The following is a 25,281-nucleotide window of genomic DNA, read 5'->3' on the forward strand; positions in this document are numbered from 1 at the left end:
AAATGGGAAGTGCGTGACCCCTTTCTCTTGTAAAAAGGTCTTGTGTTCTGCTAGCAAGTGACTGCAAACCTTTTATCAATTATTATTTAGGCTGCTATCTTTATGAAGGAAGCTGGAAGCTATAAAAATACTCTCACTTCACAGCCAGCATGTAAAAATATATTTTATATATTTGTGTTACTTAAAGATGATGCTCGTGGAGGTAGTCCTGAGCCTCCTATCTCTCTTGTCAGTACCACATGAGCAGTGTTGTCCTTAGTTACCATACAACAAACTTGTGCTTTCTTACAGTAGCTTGCAGTGACTCTCTTATTTTCAATCATGTCTTGCTAATGAAGGCAATGTCTTTGTTCAAATCTGTTCTTGTAGATACAGTTGCTAAAACAAGATCTCTGTCGTCTGTTATGTTGTCTTTTTATTTCATAGTTCTGCATCTTCTCTTCATCTTTCTTCTCCCTCTGTCCTTATGCTTTCCAAGACTGTTACCTGAATTCTTAGCTTGTTTGCTTTGTCAGTGGACAAGCAATTTCTTTTTACACTGTGTGTTAAGTGGAATGTGCATGTTTTCTTGATGATGTGTTTCTGTCTATGGCGAAACTTCCTTTCTCTGTAGGAAGACTGGATCTTTGATTAGTCACTAGTCCTTTTGATTGAGGTTTATTGTTGCTGACTAAATTCAGTAACTGGAACATGTTGAGCTTCTATTTATGGTTACTAAAATTGAGAAATCTATATGCTGGCTTGACAAAATACATCTTTGCTGGGTGAGACTTTTTCAAGGATTGTTTCCTGTTGGTGGAGTCTAACCACTGATTACGAAGAGACCTTGGAATCGTTCTCTGTGGGACACTTAGGGCAAATTACTCCTCGTGTCATTGCTCATTGCAGACTGACAGTTGTACAAGAGCAGGGTCAGACAGAAGAGAACTAAGTTACCTCTTGCTCTTTCCAGATGCTGTGAGCCAGCTGTGCTTCTGCTGGAAAGGGAAAATTTAATTTGTTGCTGAAAGTAGATGATTGCTACCTGCTGTATGAACGGTTTTTGTTCAGTCAGCATGGATTTATTTAAGTAGCAAGAGAGTTTTCAAAGATGACTGCTTCTGGCTCTCTGGCTGCTGGGAAATAACCCCTCAAGAATGGTGTTGTGCCCGTTTGCCTCTTGATGTTACTCCTCATGAAGGCTGGTTCCTGCATTGCAAATAACGCTTTTAATTTTTTTTGCTGTGATCACTCTGTGCATGGATGTGATTGCACTTTTACCTGGTTCCAGAACGCCTGCTTTAGGTTAAATGAGACGCTAGTCTGTGACGTTTTCAGCTACATGCCTGGAAGTTTTGGGCGTTTTGGGGTTTGTTTTATTCCTACTCCCTCCTCCCTTGAGCTTCAAAGTAATCTAGGTCTTATTAAATTGATTCTCAAATATTTTTAGATGTAGGCATCTTTCACAGCTATAGCAATCCATCAATTCTGGCTTTTAACTACAGGATCCTTTTAAACAAATTTTGATTAACAAAAGAGGAGTAAGAGCAGTTAGAGCTTATTCTAACTTAAGTGGCTAGTGACTATCACCAAGAAGGAGAGAAAGGAGACAAACTACTGTAAGTACCACAGAAGTATTTTTAATACTTTCTCCTGGAACTCTGGCAGTTGTTACGTTAGGCTCTGTTTCAAACCTGTTTCTGTTTTAAATTAAATATATATAAATAAATGTTGGAAGGACATGTTATCTTTAGTACTTTCTGTTCTGCAGATGAAAAAACCTAAGCCTTTTGCTGTACATAATTGTAGTGTGTAACTAAAGAGTTCTGAAAACGTTAAAAATGAAAACAAAGCCCAAGCTGAAAATTTTACTGTAAATGGAAACTATATAAAAAAAAAAACCAAACATGGTGAGCTGGCTGCTTACTGTAAGAACTCCAGTACTTTGGGAAAATCCGATTTCCCTTCCCAAAGAGAGAGAGTCTGGAGCTGTCAGAAGCTCCTGATTTCCCAGACTCTGGTAGCTTTTACAGATTGTGAGGAGCGATTCTTTCCGTGAATTTTGTGTTCTGATGGAAGGCTTGAGCATGTTTGAGAGACTGCAGATTAGGACCTGTAATCTTATGCCATTAGTCCAATGAAATTATTTTGAGCTAAGCTAAACTGCGAATATGTGCAGGTCTAGATAGTACTGTTGTCTCTGCTGTCTCTTAAACGCTTGCTCTTATTTTCAAGTGAAATAGCTATTCTGCCTGTGATTTTTCTACTTCGTGTGAACTATATTGCATGAGGGAAAGCTTTCACTGAAGTTCCAAAAGGAACATAAAAAGGAAGTTTGTTCATATAAATTAAAGGGATGTTCCAGGCACTGCCTGATCAGTTTTACTCATGATCATTGATGAGGTGGTGTCCTATTTTGGTTAAGTGCTCTCATTTTCTTAGTATGAAAGGAACAAAGGGCAGTTTTCTGTGACAAATCTGACAATACCAGGCTTATGTGTCTGTGAGAGTAATGGAGATGAAATTCAGGTTGGTAAGAGATTCTGCTCACCCTTACTGTAAAACCACAAAGGGATAATGTCAGCATATGGAATTTTTTTCTCACCCTGCTAAGAACCCGTTTTACCCCTTGTGGGATGGGCATGTACAGCTTTTGGTCTCTGGAGTGACTGATTCTGCTTGTGATATACATGCCCTCAGAGAACAAGAAAAGCTCGTACTTGGATATGTGGCCTCAGCAGAGGAACGTATCTGGAGGAGGCAATGCAGTGAGCTTGTGTGCTGTTTTGTTTGCACAGAGTAAAGGTGGATTTAAATTAAAACCAGCAAGTTTGTATTCCCCTGCTAATTTCATCGTAGAGCATCAACCTACAGAGTATTCTGTCTTGCCAGAGTGAATGTTAAAGTAGTGTTTGTACAGAGATGCTTTTCTTATAAAAATGTACTTTGAAGAGACTGAAGATGATGAGAACTGAAGTCGGATACTCAAACTGATTTAGCTTTTATTTATTTCCCTCCTCCAGTAGACTACAGTTCTGCATTAGTCATTTATCATGGAATGAAGTTGTGGTTGCCACCATGGGGTTGGAGTTAAAGTAGAGGAGACTTTGGAGGAGACGAATTAATATAAATTTATAAGATATTGCTTGCATAAATAACAGAAAACAGTAGTATTTATATCCTCTTACAGCACAGTTACCTAGAATAACACATACAGTAATACTATGATATGGACATGTCTGCCATTCCACTATACGTAGCTGACTTGTTCTTCTGTTTTATCAACTTCATTCTCTGTGAGCAGCAAGGTATCCAGCAGAATGGCCGATGACGCTTGGATGGGTGAGCTCCTCAGCCTCATTGGGCTCTGGTACATAATGGGGTTAATCCCATTTCTCATCCCATGCATGACAAAGAGCTTGGAATTTTCTGCCACAGAGCTTCTGAAAGAGATCCTGCTGGAGCGCTTCCGAAGGGCCTTGATAGGCTTTGTGGTCCGATAGTTGCAAGTGATATACCTGCTGAAAGCCTCCCTAAATGTTTTGTTGAAGAGTGTATAGACAAGAGGGTTCACTCCTGAGGATACATATCCTATCCAAACAAATATCTCCATAAGCTTTTGAAAAACCTCCTTGTTGCAGGAGCTGCACAGAACTGAACTTACGTTTGTTATGAAGAATGGGCACCACATCAACAAGAAAAGAAAAAATACAATCCCCAGAACTTTTGACGCTCTTTGTTCGTTGGTTATCGTTTGCATGGACTTCCTCCCAATCGTAGACGTTCTGCAGATAGGCATGTCATAGGACAAAGTCTTGTCCTTTCTGGAGCCATTTAGCATGGCCACCTTTTCTGGTGAGGAGGCAGGTGTTGTGTCACGCTGAAATACTGTGGACACTGTTGACCAAGTGAAACGCTGAGGTGGCTTGTTGATCAAGTAGGCCTTCTTGCGTAGCACTTGGATTGTCAGAAAATAAGTGACTACCATGATAGCGAGGGGAATGAAGAACGCAGCCACTGATCCGTACAGAATGAAGTCATGAAAACGATCAGGCATCAGGACACACGTGATGTTTGTAGAATCGCCATTTCCATCTTCGATGCCTCTGATAGGAATCGGAATAGCAATGCCTACAGGAGAAAAACCAAGTACTTCAGCATATGGTAATCGCTTGCAATCTCTTTTTTGGGCCTGAAGCCTCAGGGTCTCTAAAGAAAGGTAGTTCCTGAGCTCTGGAGTAGGCACAGGGTGACAGAGAGAACATGAATTGTTCAGAGCATCGCATGGGTAATTGGAAAATAGCACTTTGTGAGACTTGGCAAGCTCAGCTTTAACTGAGTGCCCTTTCTAAGGAGATTGGGCCTAACCCTTAGTGATTGAGGAAGCACTATAAAGTTGCCAACTTCTCAAGTGTAAAACACATGAATTGCTTTGACTCTAGTTGTTAGAATTAGTATGGCTTTTCCTCCAGTGAAATGTATTTCCATAATGCCATCTGCTTTTTCTTTTTCCCTGAGGTAATCTTTGCACTTTTTGAAGGGCAGTTCTGTAAATACGTAAAACTTGTCTTTCCCTCTTACCTTAACGACATCAAGTGACTGGACACAGACAGCTGATTTTTTTCACCCTGCTTGACTTTCATATATACAAGTAGTTAAATAGATGCCAGAATTATGCAGTCTGTGTTTGAGATGGATTTGTTGTTTAAAGTCTCTTGCATATTTAAGAGTGTTTAAATGAGGCTAGCTCGCTCTGTAATTCACCACTCGTTTAAAAAAAATGTTAGCAGTCTTGTCTTTTAAATGATTTTTTTATAACCACTAAATTACAGTCAGCACTTCATTTGCCAGCAGTCTGACATTACAACAAAAACAGCAGGTTCCTTGCTGTCTGGTGAAGGTTATTTGTGCTATGTTTCCTGATATTGCTTAATGAGATCTAGGGATTTACTGTATTCCTCTGCTACTCTGCTTACTGAAGTTGGTTGAAGGCAGCAAGAGCAAAATGGTTTACCCTTCAGCCACTTGATCCCTTTCTTAATAAGAGGCACACCTTCAGATACAGCAAACATTTAAAATGAGGATTGAACCAAATTAACCTTTGATTTGGAGGACCCTGGCTCAGCTGCAGAGCACTTTTGTGTTAGATAAAAAACAAATGAAAAAGTCCAGCACTGATTAATAACAATAAATCAGGCATTAAAAGGTCAACTTGTAAGTGTCTTGTCATGCTAACCGTTTCCTTTTTTTGTGATAAAATAGAGATAGCATCTTTTCTCCTGTCATCACAGCTCTTCCAGAATTTTTTTCAAGTTGGAATTTTTGGGTTTAGGCATGTGTGCCTCAGCCAAGAAGGTGGATGTACCTGTTTTCCTATGCGTCATTGGCCTTAATAATCCAGAACAATTTAGTTCTTTCTCTTGCACACAGAGCATACAGCACTATGCCTATTGCTGCCTGCAGCGCGCATTAAGTTATTTGAATTAAATGTTTTCACCTCCTTAGCTCATTTAACAGATTTATTTTTTTAAGCATTAAAGACAGGTGAGGTGCCACATGCATATCACAGAGGTACTAATATCACAAAAGTTCAGACATTGGCATCCTTTATATAAACTGTTCAGGGTTTTGGGTTTTTTTGGTTTTTTTTTTTTGCTTAGAAGTTAGCCTTTCTATATGTTATATCACCAGTGCATCTCAGTCTTCAGTGTGAATGTTACCAGCCACTCATTTATCTTTCAATATTTGATGTAATTAACATTTTTTTTTTTTTACTTGCTTCATGGGACAATTGTAAGGCACAGATTTTAGCAGCATCTACTCAAGGCTTAAAATTGCGTTTGGGACAGAATGTACTACCACAGGAACATGAAATCTTGCTTTCCCAGGAGGCATGCTATGCGTGCAGATGTTGTCTTCTGATTTTTGGACTTTTAGGACCATGAAGAAGAGTGATGATTATCCCTACTCAATCCTTGCCCTTTCTGGTAAGCCTGATAAGGAGCAGTGGTTCAGGCAGATTTTTATGACGTAGCTATGTATGATCCAAGAGGTGGACTTAGGCCAGCCCAGGTGTTAGGGTCTCCTGATCAATAGTACTTGGCCAAATTTTCCATTTTGCCCAGCTTTCACCTATTGTTTTGGACATAAAAAGCTTCTGCATTCCTTTTCCAGTCTCTGAATTTCACATACCTATTGAAATGAGCCAAACCACGATGATTTTGATGATTGTTGTAGCCCATGAATTGTACTGACTAGCCTGGATTGGCTTTTTAATCGCAATATAGCGGTCTAGTGAGATGGCACAGAGGTGCATGATGGAAGCTGTGGAAAAGAGGACGTCAAGGAACAGCCAGATAGGACACAAGGCAGTTGGAAAAGGCCAGGCATTGTCTGAAAGAGAACAGAAAACTCATTAGAATCTAAGCTTTTTGAGAGTTTTCAGTATGTGGTTTTCCCTTGGCATCAGTACCTTTGAGAAGTTCATAATACTACAGGAACCAAGCTTTGCCACTGCCTCAGCTGGATTCTGTCTTACATTTTAGTTAGCTCCTAACTGACATGGTTGCTGCCATCATATTGATCAGGCTGTTTGTGTATTATAAGCCTTTCCCTGTCTTTTTGTCCTTTTTAGATCATAAGCTCTTTGTGGCAAGGACTCTGGATAAAAAAGTTTTTAAAAAATGGGCCATGACTGTGCTTGGTCCTTGCGCTCTGCTGTTAAATGATTATTTTCAGCTATATCTCCTTGATAGTCCTATGATTCAAGGTTGTGTTAAATGGAGGAGATAAAGGGTCATAACCAATGTATTAGTCAATCATTGCAGAACCATGGTTGAATCTTAGTGGTGATCTTGAAGAATCTAGTTCACACAGTTTTAAAATGAGTTTACTGTGTCACTTGACCAGATACAGTTGAGCACTAATGTGGCAAAGCAGGGCTCTTCTGTCTCAGCAATGATTTCATAAAAATTGAAAGGCTTTCATGTGTGTCTTTTTCTTTTTTTTTTTTTTCAAGAGTGATGGCTTGGATTTTAAGGCTGGCATCCTGTTTCTTACAGTAGTTACCTGTCTTTAATGTTAATCTTTATAGTGAACATAGGGTCTGTCAACTGCATTGTGTCTAGGAATAAACTTTTGTAGTGTTCAATTTTCCAAAAGGCTTGTATTTTTGAGAGCTGGGTCTTCCCTATCAATGCTTATAATACCAAACTGAATGAAATTTAATGAATCTATGATTATTTTTTTCTTAACTGCTTTATTTTCACTCACAAGTAGTTTGTATTGCAATCCAGTGCTAGCAGTGTTCAATCTGAGGTGCACCTTAGTGTTGTCTATAAGAATGTTCTGTAGTTCTAGGGAAGAATGTGTGAACACAGATGCTTTTTCTATTTCTAATGGTTGAAGTTGAGCTAGTAAATATATTCTCCTTCCTTATAAAATTCAGCTGTACTCAATCAGTAGGCACATTAATAGTGTTGCCAGAGAAATCAGTTCTTCGTTGAATGACGATTGGGGTGTGTGGGGGGGAAGACATTTCTAACAAATCAGATTGGTTTTAATCTTCTTGCTCTGAATAAATAGATCTGCATGCTGAGAATGCCAAATGAGCTGGACTATTGTAATGCCCAGTCTTATCAATGTGGTAATATTGCAGTAGTTTGAGATTAAAATGTTTTTTCATAATGTGCGTGATAGACAGAAATGATAATGGTGCTGCCTTGACTTGAATTATAAACTCCAGAGGACTGAAAATTTTATAAAGTCAGACATAGCACATACTTGTCTGCACTATTACCTATGTTGGGAAACCTTGCCTGTTAAACAAAGAGAATGGATGGATGGAGCCCTGAACTGAATCTCACCCATCCCCAAAGCAGTGGACTCCAGGTGAGGATGATGGAGGCAGTGAGGCAGAAGGGAAAGAGGTGGTCTATTTTCAAATCATTAACCAGTAAATTTTAGTATCTAGCTGCATATTTCCTAAAATAGATATCATGGTTGAAATTATGTTTCAAAAATTATTCTGTCAGGCAGGTATGAGAAAGTTGTAATTAGTATATTATAAAATGCTTACTCATATTTAATTTTTCTATCTAGACTTTTAGCTGGCAGTAAGGTATGGTGCCTTTCTGAAGAAAAAAAAAGGAAAACAAAAATGTCTTGTGGCTCATGTAACCAGCTGGGGGGAAAAAAAAGAATACAGTTAAAAGAAATAATTGATTTGATGGGCTTTAAATGTTTTTGCTCACTCCAGAAAAATAAGACTACTCCTTTTGACTCTGTGATGAAGGATTAGTTCAGATAAAATGTGAACAATGGAAAGTGTATTCTACATCTTGAAGGATGGCAGATAACACAGCGGGATTTCAAGTGAGCAGCTAATACTTCTGTTGGAGAGTACTTACATGCTGCTCCCTGGATTATAACTGCTTTGCTTTCTGGAGAATTGCAGTGTGATAAATTCTTTCCTTTTGTAGTTAATTTACTCTTTGCAGAAGAAAACCCTCAAGTATTTTGCAACAAAAAGCTCTTTTCCTTCTTTTAAATATAGATGCATTTAAACAACTATCTGATGCAAAGCAACCTTGTATGTTTTTATGAGTTGTAAGAGCTTTTGTTAGTTGGTAAGTGCAACTGAACAGACACAGCTTTGTCTTTTTTTATTTTTGTCTTGTTTTGAACTGGGTGCAGAAGGCAGTAAATTATCACATTCATTATTATAGCATTATGTACTATTATATTTGTGTGTATGAGATGATGTTTTTTATCCAAACAAAATCAGAGTAGACTTTAAATGTAGTAGCTGATAAGAACTGAAGAATACGGTTATTACTTAAACAAAACAAAGAATTGAAGAATATGGTTATTATTTAAACTAAACAAATATTGTGAAACTGATACCTTAAAGTCCAGAAGAGTCACATAGTTGTCTAGGATTCATACTGTGGTGTATTTTGCTTTTACTTCTTTTGATTTCTTGGTTACACCTGTGTTAGAAGCTCTGTGCCTAGTGTTTGAGGGAATGCTCCGGGCTGAGATTTTGTGCTTTCCTGGTGGTGGTGGTGTGTATCACTGCTGGCCTATTCCATCAGTTTGGGAGTAGGGAAAAGGTGGAATATTAATTTCCCCTCAGGACTCAGAAAGCATCTCTGACCCTTGAACATGACAGTGACCTGCCTGTTTGTTGTCCTGCTTTATAAATCAGACTGAAGGTAAAATGAGTATGGCCTGCCAAGTGGTGATACGAAGCCAATAGCAGGTCATGCTTAGTTTGGATTGTTACAAGTTCTGATTCTCCTAGTATAGATCCACGCTGTTGGGAGCAGACCAGAGCATTTACTGGGCTGACTGAGATTCTCCACCTTCTTTTTCCTTGGGAGTTGAAATGCTGATTTAAACAAGCTAGTGGATTGGATTTTTTAAATTTTTTTTTTTTTAAATGCCTAGGTTACCTGACAAACGTGCCTGCCTGAAAACCTGCCTAGTTTCTCCAGCTGTCAGGTGGTATAAGATAAAAAGATATTCCTCCTTCCTACAAACCTTGCCTCGGATCCTCCCAGCACTGCAGCAGTGCTGCTGTTGCAGATTATTTTCCTTATTTTGAGTCAATACAAGATAAAATACATGTTTTAAGATTTGTCTTGCACCTTAAGAGAAGTAAGATGAGCTTTTACCACAACTGCCTACCCTTGATTAATCTTTAAGAAAAGCTTTATTTATAGGAAATACTTTGGAAATGTGTAATCCTTAAAACAAAGTACAGTATAGAAAAGCTGCTCTTGCTGTAAGCCAAAAGGTTTTTTGAAAGTTTGGGAGAAAGCACTGCTTGTGTACATGTATAAGCATGATTGAGAGAGATCTTTATATAGACTTGGAAACCGTTTGTTCTTCTGCTACAAGGGCTGCTGAAACGTGTTGCCTGTAAAGGATTTTGTTATAGGATTTTGTTATAGGCTGCTGAAACGTGTTGCCTGTTAAGGATTTTGTTGCTGTTGGATAATGATGCTTTTACTGAGATGGAAATTGGATATTTTTAATCACTAGCTGACTTAAGCTTAGGCTTCAGTCTTCAAATTGGTGTGTGTGTGTCTGTAGCCTGCATGTGTGGTGTTCACCCTTGTGTCAGTGTTCAGCTTCGTGGACTGCATAGGCCTGGCATTTCCAGGCTGCTGTCTTGCTGTTTCACCCCCATGGCTGCCTGCCTTTATTTCTCTGCTACAATTATAGCTTCAACAGTAGTTGTTCACTGTCATGTAGTTTTTTGAGTTTAGCCAAAGTAATTTTTTTTTTTAATTGGAGTTGCTTTGTGAGGTATAAACCTTTGTTTTCTTACTTATCTTTAGGTTTGAGATTTTGGAAAGTAGCCCTCAATTAAAGCAGTTTTCTCTGGTAGTTTGCACAAGCAAGAAGGGAAGATTTGCTGTGGTTCGTCATCAGTAATGAAGATTAAGATGGCGATTGCTTGTGATAGGTTTTAAAAATAATGGTTTGCAGCCTAGGACAATCAGCATTACCTTCTGATTTTTAAGTGGATGAATATCAGGAATAGAGAATATATTTCAAAAGATGGTACATGCACTGTCTCCAAGTAACCCATTGCCCACCAAGCTGTGGACAACAGACTTCTTCCTGCTGCAGGCTTTGCAAATGGGAGGATCTCTCAAGTTTATTTGCTAATTTCACTACCTGATGAAGAGCAACTTTTTTGCTTTCCTTCAGTAGTTCTGAATGTTAGAAATTTGGATAACTCTTTTGAAAGCTAGATTTTGGAGAATGCAATTATTTCCTAACATGCCCTCCTTTTTTTGGAAGAAGTGAGAATTTAACAAGCAAGAAAAGCAATGAACTGTTTGTATATTCTGACACTTGCACTCCTAAATTAAAATTGCAGTGTATATTTGTACCAGAGTACATTTTGGTCACTCTGCTGAGAATAAATAATCTGCTGCTTATGGTATTATACCTGCAAGTGAGTTACAGATTTATTTATTCAAGGGGCAGCTCTTTATTACAGAGACAGTTTATTTCTGAAGATTTTTCTGTAAGCGTACTGTCAGGGCGTGGAGCCAATGTCTGTAGTAGGTTTTGAATTTGAATGCTCTGTGACACATTATTTTTTACAGTCAGGATCATTTAATGTGACTGCACTTCACTTCACACCTTTTCCTTCATATAATTTCCACGTAATTAGATATCAGTCCCAAATCGGAAGCATAATATTTGTATTCTGTATCTAGAAGCTGCACCCAGCTATTTCATTATTATGGAAACATTCCTGTGTGGAAGTGCCAGGAGGCTCGATTTAATTGTCTCTCTGGCTATCAGTGATTATTCTGTGTTCAAGTAGTTATCTGGCTAATGTAGCTTCAAGATTTAGACTTGTTATATATTTAAATGTCTGTTCTAGCTTCATTCCAGTAACTCCTCATGTTTTGCTCATGCTTTGAACTTCTATAAACACCTCAGCATCTTCTCCCAGTCGGTGAAGAGGCAAAGCAGTTTTTCTGGGTGGCTGCCAAAGAGAGACTTGTATGCAAGAAATTTCAGTTTTAACCACTGCTATGTGAAAGGCTGGTCACAGTCTTACTTAGTTAATTATAACTAATTTTGCTACTTTCTTGTAAATTTCCTGCAACATGAAAGATGCTTTTGTTTGACTTTCAAATTAAGATTCCTAGCATGCTTTAAACTGTTGTAACCAGGGCTTAGCACTGGATTAATTGAGAGATTAAGGAGCAATACTCTCTTTATAAAAAGTTAAAAAGACAAGATTTATTAGTCTAGCAAAATGAAAATAATTAAAAAAATCCAAAACAGAAAAACTCCACCACCACCACAAAACACCACCACAAAATGCAGAACTTGCCTTCCCTTTGTATTGATTGCTAGTCCAATACTAGTACTTTGTATGGTTAGTAGTTTTATTATTAACGAGGCCTTTGGCAATATCTGAAATAAAGCTGGGCATGAGAGAATATGAAAAAGTCATGCTTGTTCTGTAATGACCAACCAGAAAGAAAATGTCACACCCAATGTACGTTCATGTAAAAAATACCTATTTTATTCCATATGAACCAGACTAAATGATAAATCTGAGTCTCAGACATTAGGTACATGGACTGAGGCTTCCTTGGCTTGACAGGTGAGTTAATTCTTTGGGATGCTTTACGAACCTGCCGCTTTCCCCAGGGTGGGAGAAAATCGGTTTCTCTGAAACTGGTACTGGTAAATGTTTGTTGTCACTGATGGTGCCAGGGACCATCTCTGACTGCTCATGGAGCTTGGAGTCAATACTAAGGTAAAATCAGGTGCCCGACGCCTAGAAAGTTCAAAACCTGTTCAAGTGTACTGAACAGATACCTAGTCTTTGTTTCACGTTTTTTAAGAGAAGACTGCCTGCAATGAGTGTAATATCCAATGGAACAGATTGTGCTGACATTGTGCTGATGTTGTTAAAAATAATATTACACTGTACAAAATGCAATTTCCATGTCCAGCTCCAATTTAGTATCAGTTCTGTCTCAGGTGATTTTTGAATGGTTTGTTTCAAAGGAAAGAATATCCACAGTGGGTATACTTCCAATAAAGACATTAAGCTATATTAAGGTGAGAAGGGAAAGAAGATTTAGCAGCCCTCATCCAAGTGATTTTTAAAATTGTAATGGTGGAAAGCAAACAGTTTTGCTGTTTAAATTAGACCTCCCCAAATTGTACCCCATATGCTAGCCTGATGAAACAAATGCGCTGTACTTACCAAATAATATTATGAGAAGGGCAATCGGCATCACAAACAGACCCACGAGCAAATCTGCCACCGCCAAGGACGTCAAAAAGTAGTTGGTAGCATATTGCAACTTCTTCTCCAGAGACACTGCCAGTATGACAAGTATGTTCCCCCCAATGGTGGGGATTATCACCAGGAGGATTAGTAAAGCTGCCCAACGCACTTTGTTTCCTTGTTCGTCACTTGAGTAGTCCTGCTTGGGTTCTCCTGTCACTGAGAGAGGCGACAAAGATCCATTGCCAACTCCAGACCCATTCAAGAAATGTAAAGGATAGGTCATTTTTGTGTCCAGCAGAATGTATTCAGGAGCTGTATTTTGCGCAGGAATTGTGTACGGTGTAAGAGTTCACTGTTCCTCTCTGGTCCAGGATGGTCCTGAAGAAAGGCCAGCATGGTCAGTATGGTAACCTGGTCATCTGCTATTTTGAGATACTGTAACCATGTCCGAGCCGGTATCCAATTTTTTTATCCTGTGCCTTGCTGGGCGCAATTAGGTCTTAAAAATGAAAGTCCTGTTTTGTGTCCATCTCTGGTTGGTAGGGTTCAGTGATCTGGTCTCCCCTTTATAGCGAGGTTCAGGTTTCAGAAGATTATAGGAGACAGTTCAATAGCTGTGAAAAGTAAGCAGTGCATTAGCTTCCCCCCCCTTTTTTTTTTTTGCTTCCTTCTACAGCAGTAAAAACTGATAGATGAATTTGGATGCCAAATGGTTCCCTTTAGATACAGTGTACGTAGATTTGCTCTTTCTAAGTACAAACTGATGCAAAGGCAGATGCTCGCGTTGTGTATATGCAACTCCTCCTCTCCCGAGTGTCTAGTCTCCAGCAGCATATGCGTAGGCAGACGGCAGTTCCCATATTTCCCCTTATTAAGAATCCTATTTCTCCACAGAGGGTCACCCCAAAAATATCTTCAGAAATGATGTATGAGGTTTCCGTTTTAATGTCTACAGTTCCTAATTTATCAGGTGAGGGTCAGGAAGCTGTAGACAATAAAACATTGGTGACAGTCTCAAGGGGACTGTAGAGATTTATGGAACTGAGACATCTAAATTTACTGATTACTTGAAGGGGGGGTGAGTAAACCGCTTGTTTTTGTAATCTGAGCAGGGCTTTTATTAAGCACAGCCTTTTCTCTCTCTCTCTCTCTCTCTCTCTGTCTCTCTCAACTCTGCTGAAGACTTAACGCTTACATTTCCCCCTTCAAGCAGAGACTAAAACAGCTGTCACGGCATTAAGCTGAACAAATACTGAGAAGATTTGATGTGTTGCAGTTTTCAGGTGAAGAAAGCCTTACCTCTTTCTCTTGCAATTTAGTAGAGTTCACTTTGCATCCAGGAAGATACTTTGTAATTTTCTTTTTCATCACATGGTGGATTTTAAGATAAGATTTTTCACTACTTTCTAGAAAACAAGTTGTTCATTTGGTTTTGTTTTTTATAATTTTTTCTAAAGCTTGTCTCTTTGTGTGCTTTTGTTGAGCACTTATGCTTCCTCTAACATCAAGATTAAGAATTTCTATTTTGGAAAAACTGTATTTCTTACCTAGGTATTTTCTCCAACTCTTGAACGGAGGAGAAGAATCATTCTTGCCACATCTAAAAAAAAGATAGAAATAAGGTTGTATTCTTTTTTTGCTGTCCTTTCTCTTCCATTCTTTTGACAATTTTACTTAAGTGATTAGCAGAGTCTATGTGCAGTTTTCTCTTTGTTTATTAGCAAAGCTCGCAGTCTGCTGCTACCCTTGTTTGTTGATTGACTCATTCCAGCGTATCCAGCTCCAGTGCTTGAAAAGCAGGGAAGTAAATGAGTGAGGGTTTGGCTGGAAAAGAGCCAGAGAGGGTTAATTGATTCAGTGCTCCAGTACTATAATGTATGCTCCTTGTAGCTATATCAGGATGTGCAGATCCTGTAAACGACCCTTCACGCTACGGTATTGTAGCTATACGCATGGTAGCGTGTGTATGCCTGCGCGCTCGCTTGCTCTCTGGACGGAAGCACAGTTAACCCTAAAAAGTTCTGCTGCCCTGTAAACACTCCAATTTTTTTCTTGACTAATTTTATAAAAGTATTGTCTAGCACACTATTTTAAGTGTGTGCACTGTTACTTTAAATCTTTCTTCATGCAGCTGCTTTTTATTATCACGAGTGTTCTCTTTTGTTACCTTCCAACTTTCAGTCAGATGTGTGTATGGTCTCTAACGTAATCTTATAGTTCTGCATTAAAATGGAAATAGAGTTCACTTCCAAGCACATTAGCTGGACAAGTGTGTAATAGAGTCCTTGAGTTTAAGGCCAGAAGAGACCATGAGATCATGGTCTGACCCCCTGTATGTCACCAGCCATTACATTCCATGAATTGCTGGTGCTCACCAGGTTTGAGCTGGGAAATTAGGTCCTTGGTGAACTGTGAATCACTTTATCTTTGTTTAAAAAAAAAAAAAAGGCATTCATATCTTTAGGATACAGCTACTTTGGGGCCAAAGAGAGAAAACTGCTGCCAGAAATTAATAGAAATACTTGACTTAAAGTGTGTTCAGATCATCCAATAGAATTTCCAGCAAAGTAGTTTTCACTTGTTCCTTATTTTTCCTGTTTAAAGGAAACCTTCAGTAAGATTCCATGCTGTATTCATTTGCAATTGAATTCTGATATCTTTATTCTTCAGAAAAGTATATATTAGGAAATAAAGATTAATCCAGCTATGGTAATTCTGTTTCCTTATCTGACCACCTCCCCATTTGTCACCCCTGACAGTACTGAGAGAGTAGAGCACATGAAAACATACAAAAAGCAGAAATCAAGACAGAACAATACTGTATTGGGCTAAAGAGCATTTGGATTCCGTTTTCCTTAAGCTCAACTATGTCTAATCAACTTCTGGTTTATTTTATAAATCTTGAAGGCTCTCCTGGCATTAATCTAACTGTACTTGAAGTCTTTACCAAAATTTCCATTGGATTAAACACAGCCAGTGTTCACTCTTTCTGATTGTATAGATGAAGCTTGTTTTTCTTCATCATTGACACTTGAACTATTTTTTTCCTTGTTGAAAGGCGGCTGGAATTATCACTGCTTTCTGGAGATGGAGCTATTTATTGTCAGTATATCTGCATCATAAATGGAAAAAAAATGTTCCGGAGTAAAACCACCTAAGTATAGTAAAAGATAGATTAATCCTTTAACTTCAGTGGTCTACCTGTGGGTGTATGCCACATGCAGATCTTCATGTCACATCTCTGAATTTAAAGAACAGAATTAAAACTTCGGGGGGGAAAAAAATAGGCAATGCATCTATCAGAACCATCTGCTAATCATCAGCGTCAGTTACTGATGCAAGCCTGTGTTGGAGCTGAAGCATTATCTTGAAAGAGGGGGGTTTTGGTTTGGTTTTTTTTTTTACTTTCCACATTTTCTCTTTCACAGCGCAGTAGACACTATCCCTCAGTCACTTCAGTGTGGGGGAAGTATCAGAGTTAGAGAAGTGTAATTTTGTCAACTTGAGTTCTGTATTACCGCTTCATAAATTTTCTTCACAGATCTTACCATCTGAGGAGCATCACTGTTGGCTATTTCAGTAAAGAGTTGTTTTGGTCAAAGTGAAAATCAAGTGTTCCCACTTCTCTGGAATGCCTCAGTGGATGTTATTATGTCGTTTATATGACAAAATCATCTCTTTAGCCACTAGAATGGCTAAATTAAATAAATTGGGAGGGGGGAGGCACCTTGATGAAGCATCAGCTGAAGGCTGTACTGTTGCCTGCAGATTGCTCTGATGAAAGCTGTATAAGCGCATTTATACCTAATTGAAAAGGAAATGACTTTTTTAAATACGGATGAAAACAGAGTTTTCTTAGGAACTTGCAGAGGAAGATGATACGAGTTTAGTTGCATGTAGGCTTGCATAGCAGATATACCTGTTTGGTGCGTTGTTTCATTTCAGATGGCTAGAAAACTTACCTGCTTTTTGTGATGTTTTTTGAACCTTCCCAGGTTTGAATCATTTCTGAGAAACACATCCTCCTGTATATCTATTACAGATCTGCAGCAGGTTCTTCACTGCATGCCTCTGGCCAAGCTTTTTGTGCAAGCCTCTATCCTGCCCCCATGTCCAGCTCCTCTCCTGTGTTGATGATGATAAAACCTTAAATCTTGCTAGACCCCACACCTGGTCCACCGTAACTGGAATATTGGAACCATACATAGATTTTCCCCCCACCCCCCACCCCTTGCTGTTATTTCTGTTTTCAAATCGCCAATATTATTTTATTTGAATGGAGCCATGTCTACATTAGATGTGAGTTGACACTGGTGACGGTGTTGTTCAGTCGGTGCATACCCTCAAGTTCATCTGCTGCGCCTGTTGGCAGCACCCAGCCTCATCATCCTGACAGTGGGGGGCCTCCTAGAAGTTCTCATTCTTTAGCAAGTATTGCTTAGGCAACCAGGAGGCATTTCAGAAAAACATTGCGGAGAAGGAGGCTGTGTTGCACATGAGATAGTTGCAGGAAATTCCTGGCACGGGAATAGCTTGGATCCTTTTTGTCAAGGGGGAAAGAGACGGGTTTTACACCCATGCGTAGTCTATGCCGAAATACGTCAGTTTGTTGCATTTTGCTCTGCAGGTTTTCCATCTTCTATGTTTTTTCCCCCCTCTGCTATACACACCCCCTTCAGAAATGACTGCAAATTGTGCAATTAGATATCTGCATTCCTTCTTTATTAACTCATTCATGGATGAAATGAAACTTCTGTTAAGCCTTTCTTTTTTTTATCTGTCACTGCACTACCAAAGCAACTTGTGGAAATAGTTCTGTATCAAATGATTAATTCATGTCCAATAGTTTAGAAAGTCATAAATATTTAGAATCTTTTGAAATATGACTGGGGAGACTTAATGAGGAATTTAAAAGATATATTTGTCATTGTTCTTTAATTCTCTGACATTTCATTTTTCACCGAGTTGTAAAGTCCTTAAATATTTAGATTAAAAAATAAGTGTATGTTAGTGATGCTTCAGATGCTTCCATTTTTAGTCTCAATCACAAGACAAGTGTGATGGTTTATTTTCAGTATTCTGTTTATTTACTTATTGATGCTACCTTATATACATATACATTTCATGTTTAAATATTGCTGAAATATAAAGAGAAATGGCAATAGTCCTCTAACCTTCAAGATGTGCAATTTACAGAATTGGTGATAAACTGCGCAAAGGTATTTGGATGTGATTCTAACTGGGCTGTGATCTAAGAAACTAAGTGGAATATGCTTCAGGATATGGCAATCCGAGTTTTTAATTTGTCTTATGGTGTTGTTGCATGCCTCTTGAAAAAAAAAAAAAAAAAAGATTAAAGTGGATTGTTAAACAGAGTCAATGTACCTAACAGTGTTCCTCAACTTTCAGTAGCCCAGTAAGGCTCTTGTAGGCAAAGCCTGCTAAGAATTACAGTATCTGCAGATGTTGCAGTTGTATTTACCTTCAGAAAAAAACCCAGTTTAGATTCCTTACAGATTCCTAATAATGCTGCTGTAAGAAATGTTTCGTGGTGAAAAGGAAATACAATTTCAGGGTTCTCTGCAAGCTATGGAGAACCTTCCATGGTCAACATCATGGATTGAAAGGAAAACTGACCACCTTCCTTGTCCAGCTGATCTATTCTGGTGGTTTTATCATATTAGTCTGTGTTAGTAACAATCGGCATCCTGGTTTTTATTTTGTGAATTTTTGCACTGGAGGCTTGAGGAAAACTTTCTTTCCTCTCTCTTTGGAATAATGAAGAATCCAAAACTTTCTTTGGTTTCTCAGAAATTCTAGGGCACTTACAAGCTAAGTATCAGCTTTTATATATATAATATAATATAATATTTATATGTATATAAATGTCACTTAAATGTCACAGGAGATGAACATCCCCAGGAATGAGATCAATCCTTAGCTACATAGGGTGTTTGTTTCTCGTGGAGGTTTTGAAAGCAACCAGTTGGTGAGTAAAACTAATAAAATGCTAGCTATTATGTTTTGCTGAGAGTCTCTCATTACTCTCTTGGTCCATCTTTATTTTTCTTTACGGTTTTGTTAATGACCTCCTCCAAGATCCAGTTTGGTTCGTTTCAGAAGTCCTTCATCTGCAGCCCATATATCCCAACAGTAGAACTTTATCCTGGTGTAGGGTGGAAACAAAGCTGTAGTTGACTACCATGTTGAAGTCCTATAGAAGAAACTTTTAGGCTTTTTTGGCTTCTTGATTCATTTAGTTTCCTGGTAACAGAACAAAGTTGAAGCTAGTTGTGATGTTGTTTTTTTGTATATGGGTCTGGGTTCACTGACGTCTGTGTTTTGATGCCTTATGTAGGAGCAGTTGAGCAATCTTCAGATGAAAATGAAGGAAATAATCAGGCTGTTCTTTTGTCATCGTTTTGCTGTTGTAGTAAAATGTCATTGCAAAAGCAAACTGCTTGAGCAAAACCAGTGTTAGGAAAAAAAGGAAGGAACCAGTGCATTAAAGATAATTTGGTTTAAAAATAGGCATTGCCTACCTTTCTAAGATATAGAGCCCAGTTTAGAGAAATGTCTTAGGCTTTAATGTAGGAATTTTTAGATGAAATTACTGGACTCTGTTATGGGAAGGTCAGACTAGAGGACTATGGTATGTTGCTTCTGTCCTCAAAATATATTAAATATACTCCAGATTTAGAATTTTTACTATGACTTTTAAGAGGGGGTCGGGAAATTGTGTCTGGAGATGAAACTTTTGCCCACTAAATCTCCAGATGTTATCCTGGTATTTCATGTGGTGTTATCTTCTATGTTTAACTGGCAGTAATGACAGATGTCCGTATTAACAACAGGCTACTCTTAGTCAGTCCTGAGTATGACTTCTGATAAACCATTTATCTTTTTTTAGTACTGCTTTTAAGTTTTCTCACACTTTGTTACTTTTCTCCCTCTCCCACCAGAGGTTTCTACTCAATAACCACATGGGTTCAGCCATCAGCACAACAGAGTGGTGGAGGTCTCCAGCAGGGAGCCAGAGGGGTGGACTTTGTTTGGGAACCTGCGTGGGGCTTGGTACCAGCGAAGTAGAAACTTTCTCCATCAGCAGTAGGACTGCCCCACCATTGTGCTGAATGTCAAGTCAGCAACTCATGTGGCTGTGCTCTCAGTGAAGGGTGAAAGCCTCGGGCCAGGGGGAGGAGAGAACGTGGTCATGTTTTAAACATATTCCCCAACTGGATTGCCAGCTGGAAGTAATGCCACGGGAGCACGACTGCAGCCTGTAACTGCTTATGAGGGGTTTTTAATTTTTCTTTTGATCACTTGACAGAATTGTTTTGCATTTTATGAATTTTATAAAGTGTGGGTTTGCGTTTACATGGCTAACCTTTGGCAACAGTGTGTAGGACTTCGTAAAGCATCTCAGCCGTAAAGCAAGCAAGCAAATGTTATCGTTTAAGCATTGATGCCAACAGCACTCTTGTGTACTGAAGTCCTGTTCCTCTGATAAGCATTTTTACAAGGCTCTTTAGCTTCCTCAACCCACTTGTGGTTCTGTCTTCTAGTTCTGTAGTATGTGCAAAGACACTTTTTGAAGATTGCAGGTTCAAGAAGACTGCGTTACTGGGGAAAGTGCTGGGACCCCTTAAGTAGCTTTAACACCCAAAGTAGATTTACAGAAGGCCCCCTGTCAAAATGTTTGACTGTTTTATGGATAGATTTGAGATAAAAGCATTTAAAATAATGGCCACAAAAATGTAAATCTGGCTAAGAATTCCAAAATCAATTAGTGTACATTAATCCTGATTTTATAATAAAAAACTGTGTTGGAACTTCTGAGCCTTCAGACACAAAGATGTGTCCAAGTTAGTGATTCTATAAAATCCAGCTTTCTGAACAGGAATGTAATGATTAATGCTTCAAAGTGCATAATCACATCTTTGCCAGAAGATGTTTTTCTCTTCTTCGGCCCCCAATCTGCTTATTCAACATTTGCTGAAGTAAAGCAAATGCAAAGGTGTTAAGAGTCTTTGTGCAAGAGCTGAAGTCTTCTGTGCAGCTGAATGCTTGGGCTCATTTATTACAGGATTTGTGATTCCTGGTCTCAACATCAGCTCATTTTAAAAAAAACATTGTCAGCATCCAAGCTGTTATTTGAGCAAGAGACTGACATGTAGTTTTAAATGTGTCTTCTAGTTTATAGTCTTCACTTCTACTGCTTGCTTGCAGGACAGAATCGTTCCATTCCCAGCTCTTACCCCTTTCTTAACATTTGTCATCATGGCTGCATCTTAGAGGCAGCAGGGTTTCCAGCGACACTGTGTTTGTTCCTCTCTTCTCATGTGTATTTTTTTGCTGCTGTTTGGTTTTTTTGTGGTGGTGGTGGTGGTGGTGGTGGTGGTGGTGGTGGTGGTGGTGGTGGTGGTGGTGGTGGTGGTGGTGGTGGTGGTGGTGGTGGTGGTGGTGGTGGTGGTAGATGGGATTCTTGCCAGATGGGATTCTTGCCCCATGCGGATATTTTAGGGCAACTCATAAAGAAACAGACTGTTGGAAGCAGGGGTGAGGTAGGAGATCGGGGTACTTGCTGTCATTACCGCTGAGGGATTGAGTAGCCTCTGAAACCTGGGTGCCTTCGGGTCCCTTCAGCAATTCTGGAGGAGGACTGGAGCCTGTGTGGTGGTGCTGCCTGTCTGCGATCAACTGGAGCAGGAGGAGTGTAAAGAGGAGTTTAGGACTAGTTATCAGAAGAGACTATGGGAAAGTGTTGAAAGGAGAAGAGATAATAGGTAGAGTAGAAATTAACTGATTTTGTGTGTAAAGTATAACTGAAGTATGAGTGTGTGGTTATATGAACATGTCTTTGGTCCCCAGTCACAATGAAAGAAGAGAATGAACTAGATTATTGCTTAAGGTCTTTTTTACTTTTGTTTTCTATCATTCAAGTATTCATTTAAGTAAAACCAATGCTGGAGCATACTCTGTAACGTTTTTTCTACCTCTTGAGTTGTTGAGTGCTTTGATAGACAATGATCCTACATTATGTTATATTTCCTATGTACAACAGGTACTGCTGCCACCCTCCAACTTCCATCTTTCAGTATAGCAAACATAAGAAGGGAAGCTAAAACTAAGGTGTTCTAGGCTCTTCCTTTGTACGTTTCAGACTGAAATCAGTTTATAGTTAACGTAAATGGCTTGCAAGACTGCTTTTAGGATTGTGAATGTGACAATTAAAAAGCTAGTCTGGGCTGCAAGACACAGTGAGATGGAGTGGATAACCAGATGACATGCACTTTGAAAACAGACATAATTAAATCACTTGGATTTATAGTTTCCCATCTTTCTTTTTCATGAGCATGTACTTGCCAACCACATTCCTGCATTGCTCGTGTTCATGGTGTCGTGAGATTGGGTAAATTTAACAGATTAGCTGTGATGGATGTGCTTGCGATGAGTTCAGAATCCAGACTAGTGTGACGCAGAGATGCTTATTTTACAAACAATTTTGCCTTTGCTGCATTAGAAATGCTGAAATTGGCAGTGTATGATATTATGAAGTGGTTTGTGTGGCATCAAAATTAAGGGTGATAAATATGCTGACAAAGACAGGAGGGCAATTAATATATCCACACCTGCAAGTGAGTTCTGCCCTACTTCAGAAATACTCAATATTCATAAGGCTGTTTGCATTAGCAACATGTGCTTCTTGCTGTAGGAAATTAAGGGTTCCCTTTCATCTCCCCCAGCACTGGGCTAGAAGTTCTGTTGCTGTAATGACCAACAGGACACTGGTTCCCAGGGCGAGGCGTGGAGCATATGCTCCCTTTTCAGATCTCTTAAAAGGCAGCAACATCACAGCGTGATATTGTAAGGAGGCAACAGTAGACATTGCTGATACACTGGTTGGAAGTGTGTGTTGTATCAGCACTTCCTCACATGCTTTGATTTACAGCCGTAGGTGGGCGTGAGGAGGAGTCAGCAGAAACAGTGATTGCGAAAGGGAGTTTGGGACCCACCAACCTTGAAGGTAGACTGAATACCAGAGTTGGGTTTTGTGTCTGCTGATGGGAGATTTAGTACTCTGTGTCTCATGGAGAGTAAACCTCTGCTAGTGGAAAGTCTGTCACAGCAGCATGATTTCTAGAGATAAAGACCTCAATCTCAATAGATACGTCATTCTGCTGGGTGATCTTTTAAAGGCAGAAAAGATGCACTAAAAAGGAAGACTTTAGTAGTGGGAACTGTGTGATATCTGCAGTGATAGGAAAGTTTATTCATTTGTGCATTTCCCTGTTCTCCTCTTAGTCTATTTGTTCCACCCCTCTGGTTACATTTTGAGAAATGCAAAACATACGGTGTGGAAGGACAATTTTAAATTTTCCAGTATGAACAGAGTGAATTCTCCATATTTTGAACAACAATAATAATAAACAACATTCTTTTTTTGCCTTTCTTTAGGACTCCTGAGCAGTGTCCAAGCGTGGTTTCTTTGCTGTCAGAGAGCTACAATCCCCACGTGCGTTATGGGGCTGCCATGGCTTTGGGTATCTGCTGTGCGGGCACTGGAAACAAGGTGAGGACCAGAAGCCGTCTGTTGCCAAGACTCTTTCTGCTCTCTCCTTCCACAGAGGCATTTGTGCAGAAACATCACACACAGAGATCAGATTTCTCACACGTGTACGCTGCTAGCCAGCTGGACTAGAGCAGTACTACTTTAAATTCTTTAACTGTTCTGGGTGTAGAGAGTCTTTTCCTGCTTGTACAGAATAGATAAAGTAGAGGAATGTTTTTATACATTATTGCCACTTTCTTGGAATTTTGTCTTCAAAACTTTTCTTAGAGTTTTCTTACTGTCAAGTTGCCACTGCACTTTAAATGTATGTTCAGTACTCCAAAATCAAGACTCCTTTGCCCTTGGAGTTGATCTTTTACAGTCTGCTTTAGGGGGAACAGGGGGGTGCCAGTGGCAGGAAAACAGCAGGTGTGTTGCATAACTTCTAGCTCCTTTCTTCTTTTCTGTGATACACAATTCATGGAAAATCCATGTAGTAAAGCCAAGTGCAATGAAATTTAATGAAATTTACTGTAGTTTCAGGTGTATAATTCACAGCCAGTAAATTTTATTCTCGCTTCATAAGTGTCAGTGAAGGATAATTCTCACAGATGATAGCAGGAACCTTGTAGAGTAGAAGAATCCCACTTCTGCTGTGGGAAGTGAGTGCTCATTGGGACAAGCAGCAATTAAACCTGGGGATAAGCTTCCTCTACTTCACCCACATGTGTATATAATCTGTACTGATACTGAATCACAGTTTAAAAACAGATGCACAGACTGTTCGTGTGGAAGTAATGTTTCGTGCTTCCAAGTCTTTGATAAACCTCACGCTTATCTGTATCATCCCTTCCTCAGCTATTAAACACTTGGTCTGTGGCTCTTGCAAGTGAGTGCTCCCCAGCATGTCATTTGTGTTGTGAAATGCACAGAATGCTGACATGCACTGTCTGCCATCTTCAGTATCTAAAGCATGCACACTTGAAAGCAAACTGAAAGTCCTATTTTTATCCAGGTTGCTTTATTCTCAAGTGGAAAGTGGAATCAAGGAGCTGATTATTTTTAACCTGCTGCATCTGACAAGTTGATTTAAGTGGAAATGCTTTTAGTCGCACAAAGAAGTCTGTTTTATTTCCAGATACATTGTGTGATAAAGACCTAAACCATGTGATTATATGCAGACATGTCTTCCAGAGCTTATATTAGTAGGTTTTGAAGGCTCAAATATATTCAACTTTGGAGATCGGAAAGTTCAGCTTTTTGTCATAGTGGATGTTCCATACATGGTATTGAATGTGTGCCAAAGAATGAATGAGTCACCTTCAGGTGGAGAAGCACAGCCTTCGAGATAGCTCAGTTGGCAAAAGCAGTCTAAGCGAAGGCATGATATTATTCTACAAGTGGTGCTTAGAAATAGTGTTTTGTACAAAATCAGCTGCTTTTTAAAAGCCTCGCCCTGACAGAAGTAACAACAAGAGGGGTCTGTGCTGGGAGACTCATGCGCTCAACTGCATTTGCTCATGTCCTCAGTTTAAGTATGGACAGGAGAGAGCTCCGTACAAGAGATTGCCTAGTGATTCTGTCTGACTTCTGTAATCAGAAGATCATATAATAGATTAAAAGAACAGAAGTCAGGCAGAATCACTAGGCAATCAGAAGATCATATAATAGATTAAAAGAGCTCTTTGTGCTTCTTGGGGTGGATGTCTAACTGTTATCTCTCCTGTTCCAAAGAGTATCTAACAGCTTGCTTCACGTGCCATTTCAGAGTGCTTTTAGAAAGCCCTTGTGTTGCCACAGACCAAATTTATCTGTGCAGCCCATGGCTGTACAAACTGCTATCTAAGTTTTATTCTGCTTAAATCTGAAGAGCGTGGTTGGTGAAGGCTGGCTGAGCCCACTAACCAACTTGCTGCTGTTGAAACGGGTAGTCTTAGCCCCTCATGCCACCTTTTGCTCTGTCTCA

At 39.3% G+C, this 25,281-nt stretch overlaps 2 protein-coding genes across 2 annotated transcripts in view; one reads left to right on the top strand and one right to left on the bottom strand.

The window, feature by feature from the left end:
• Positions 1–25,281, top strand: part of PSMD1 (proteasome 26S subunit, non-ATPase 1) — a gene marked incomplete at its 5' end in the record, with an annotated part of 71,903 nt that overhangs the window by 23,411 nt on the left and 23,211 nt on the right. The window contains one exon of the mRNA XM_009282445.1: positions 23,222–23,336. Within this exon, the coding sequence (XP_009280720.1) occupies positions 23,222–23,336 (115 nt within the window). The remainder of the gene's footprint in view (positions 1–23,221; positions 23,337–25,281) is intronic.
• Positions 2,978–13,046, bottom strand: HTR2B (5-hydroxytryptamine receptor 2B). The gene is made up of 3 exons (XM_009282376.1): positions 12,737–13,046; positions 6,172–6,372; positions 2,978–4,110 (listed from the first exon to the last, which is right to left on the bottom strand). Exons 1-3 carry the CDS (start codon positions 13,044–13,046, stop codon positions 3,230–3,232), a joined length of 1,392 nt encoding a protein of 463 aa, XP_009280651.1. The 3' UTR covers positions 2,978–3,229.

Source organism: Aptenodytes forsteri, unplaced genomic scaffold, assembly GCF_000699145.1.
Source record: "Aptenodytes forsteri isolate BGI_AS27 unplaced genomic scaffold, ASM69914v1 Scaffold404, whole genome shotgun sequence".
NCBI classification, from domain to species: Eukaryota; Metazoa; Chordata; class Aves; order Sphenisciformes; family Spheniscidae; genus Aptenodytes; species Aptenodytes forsteri.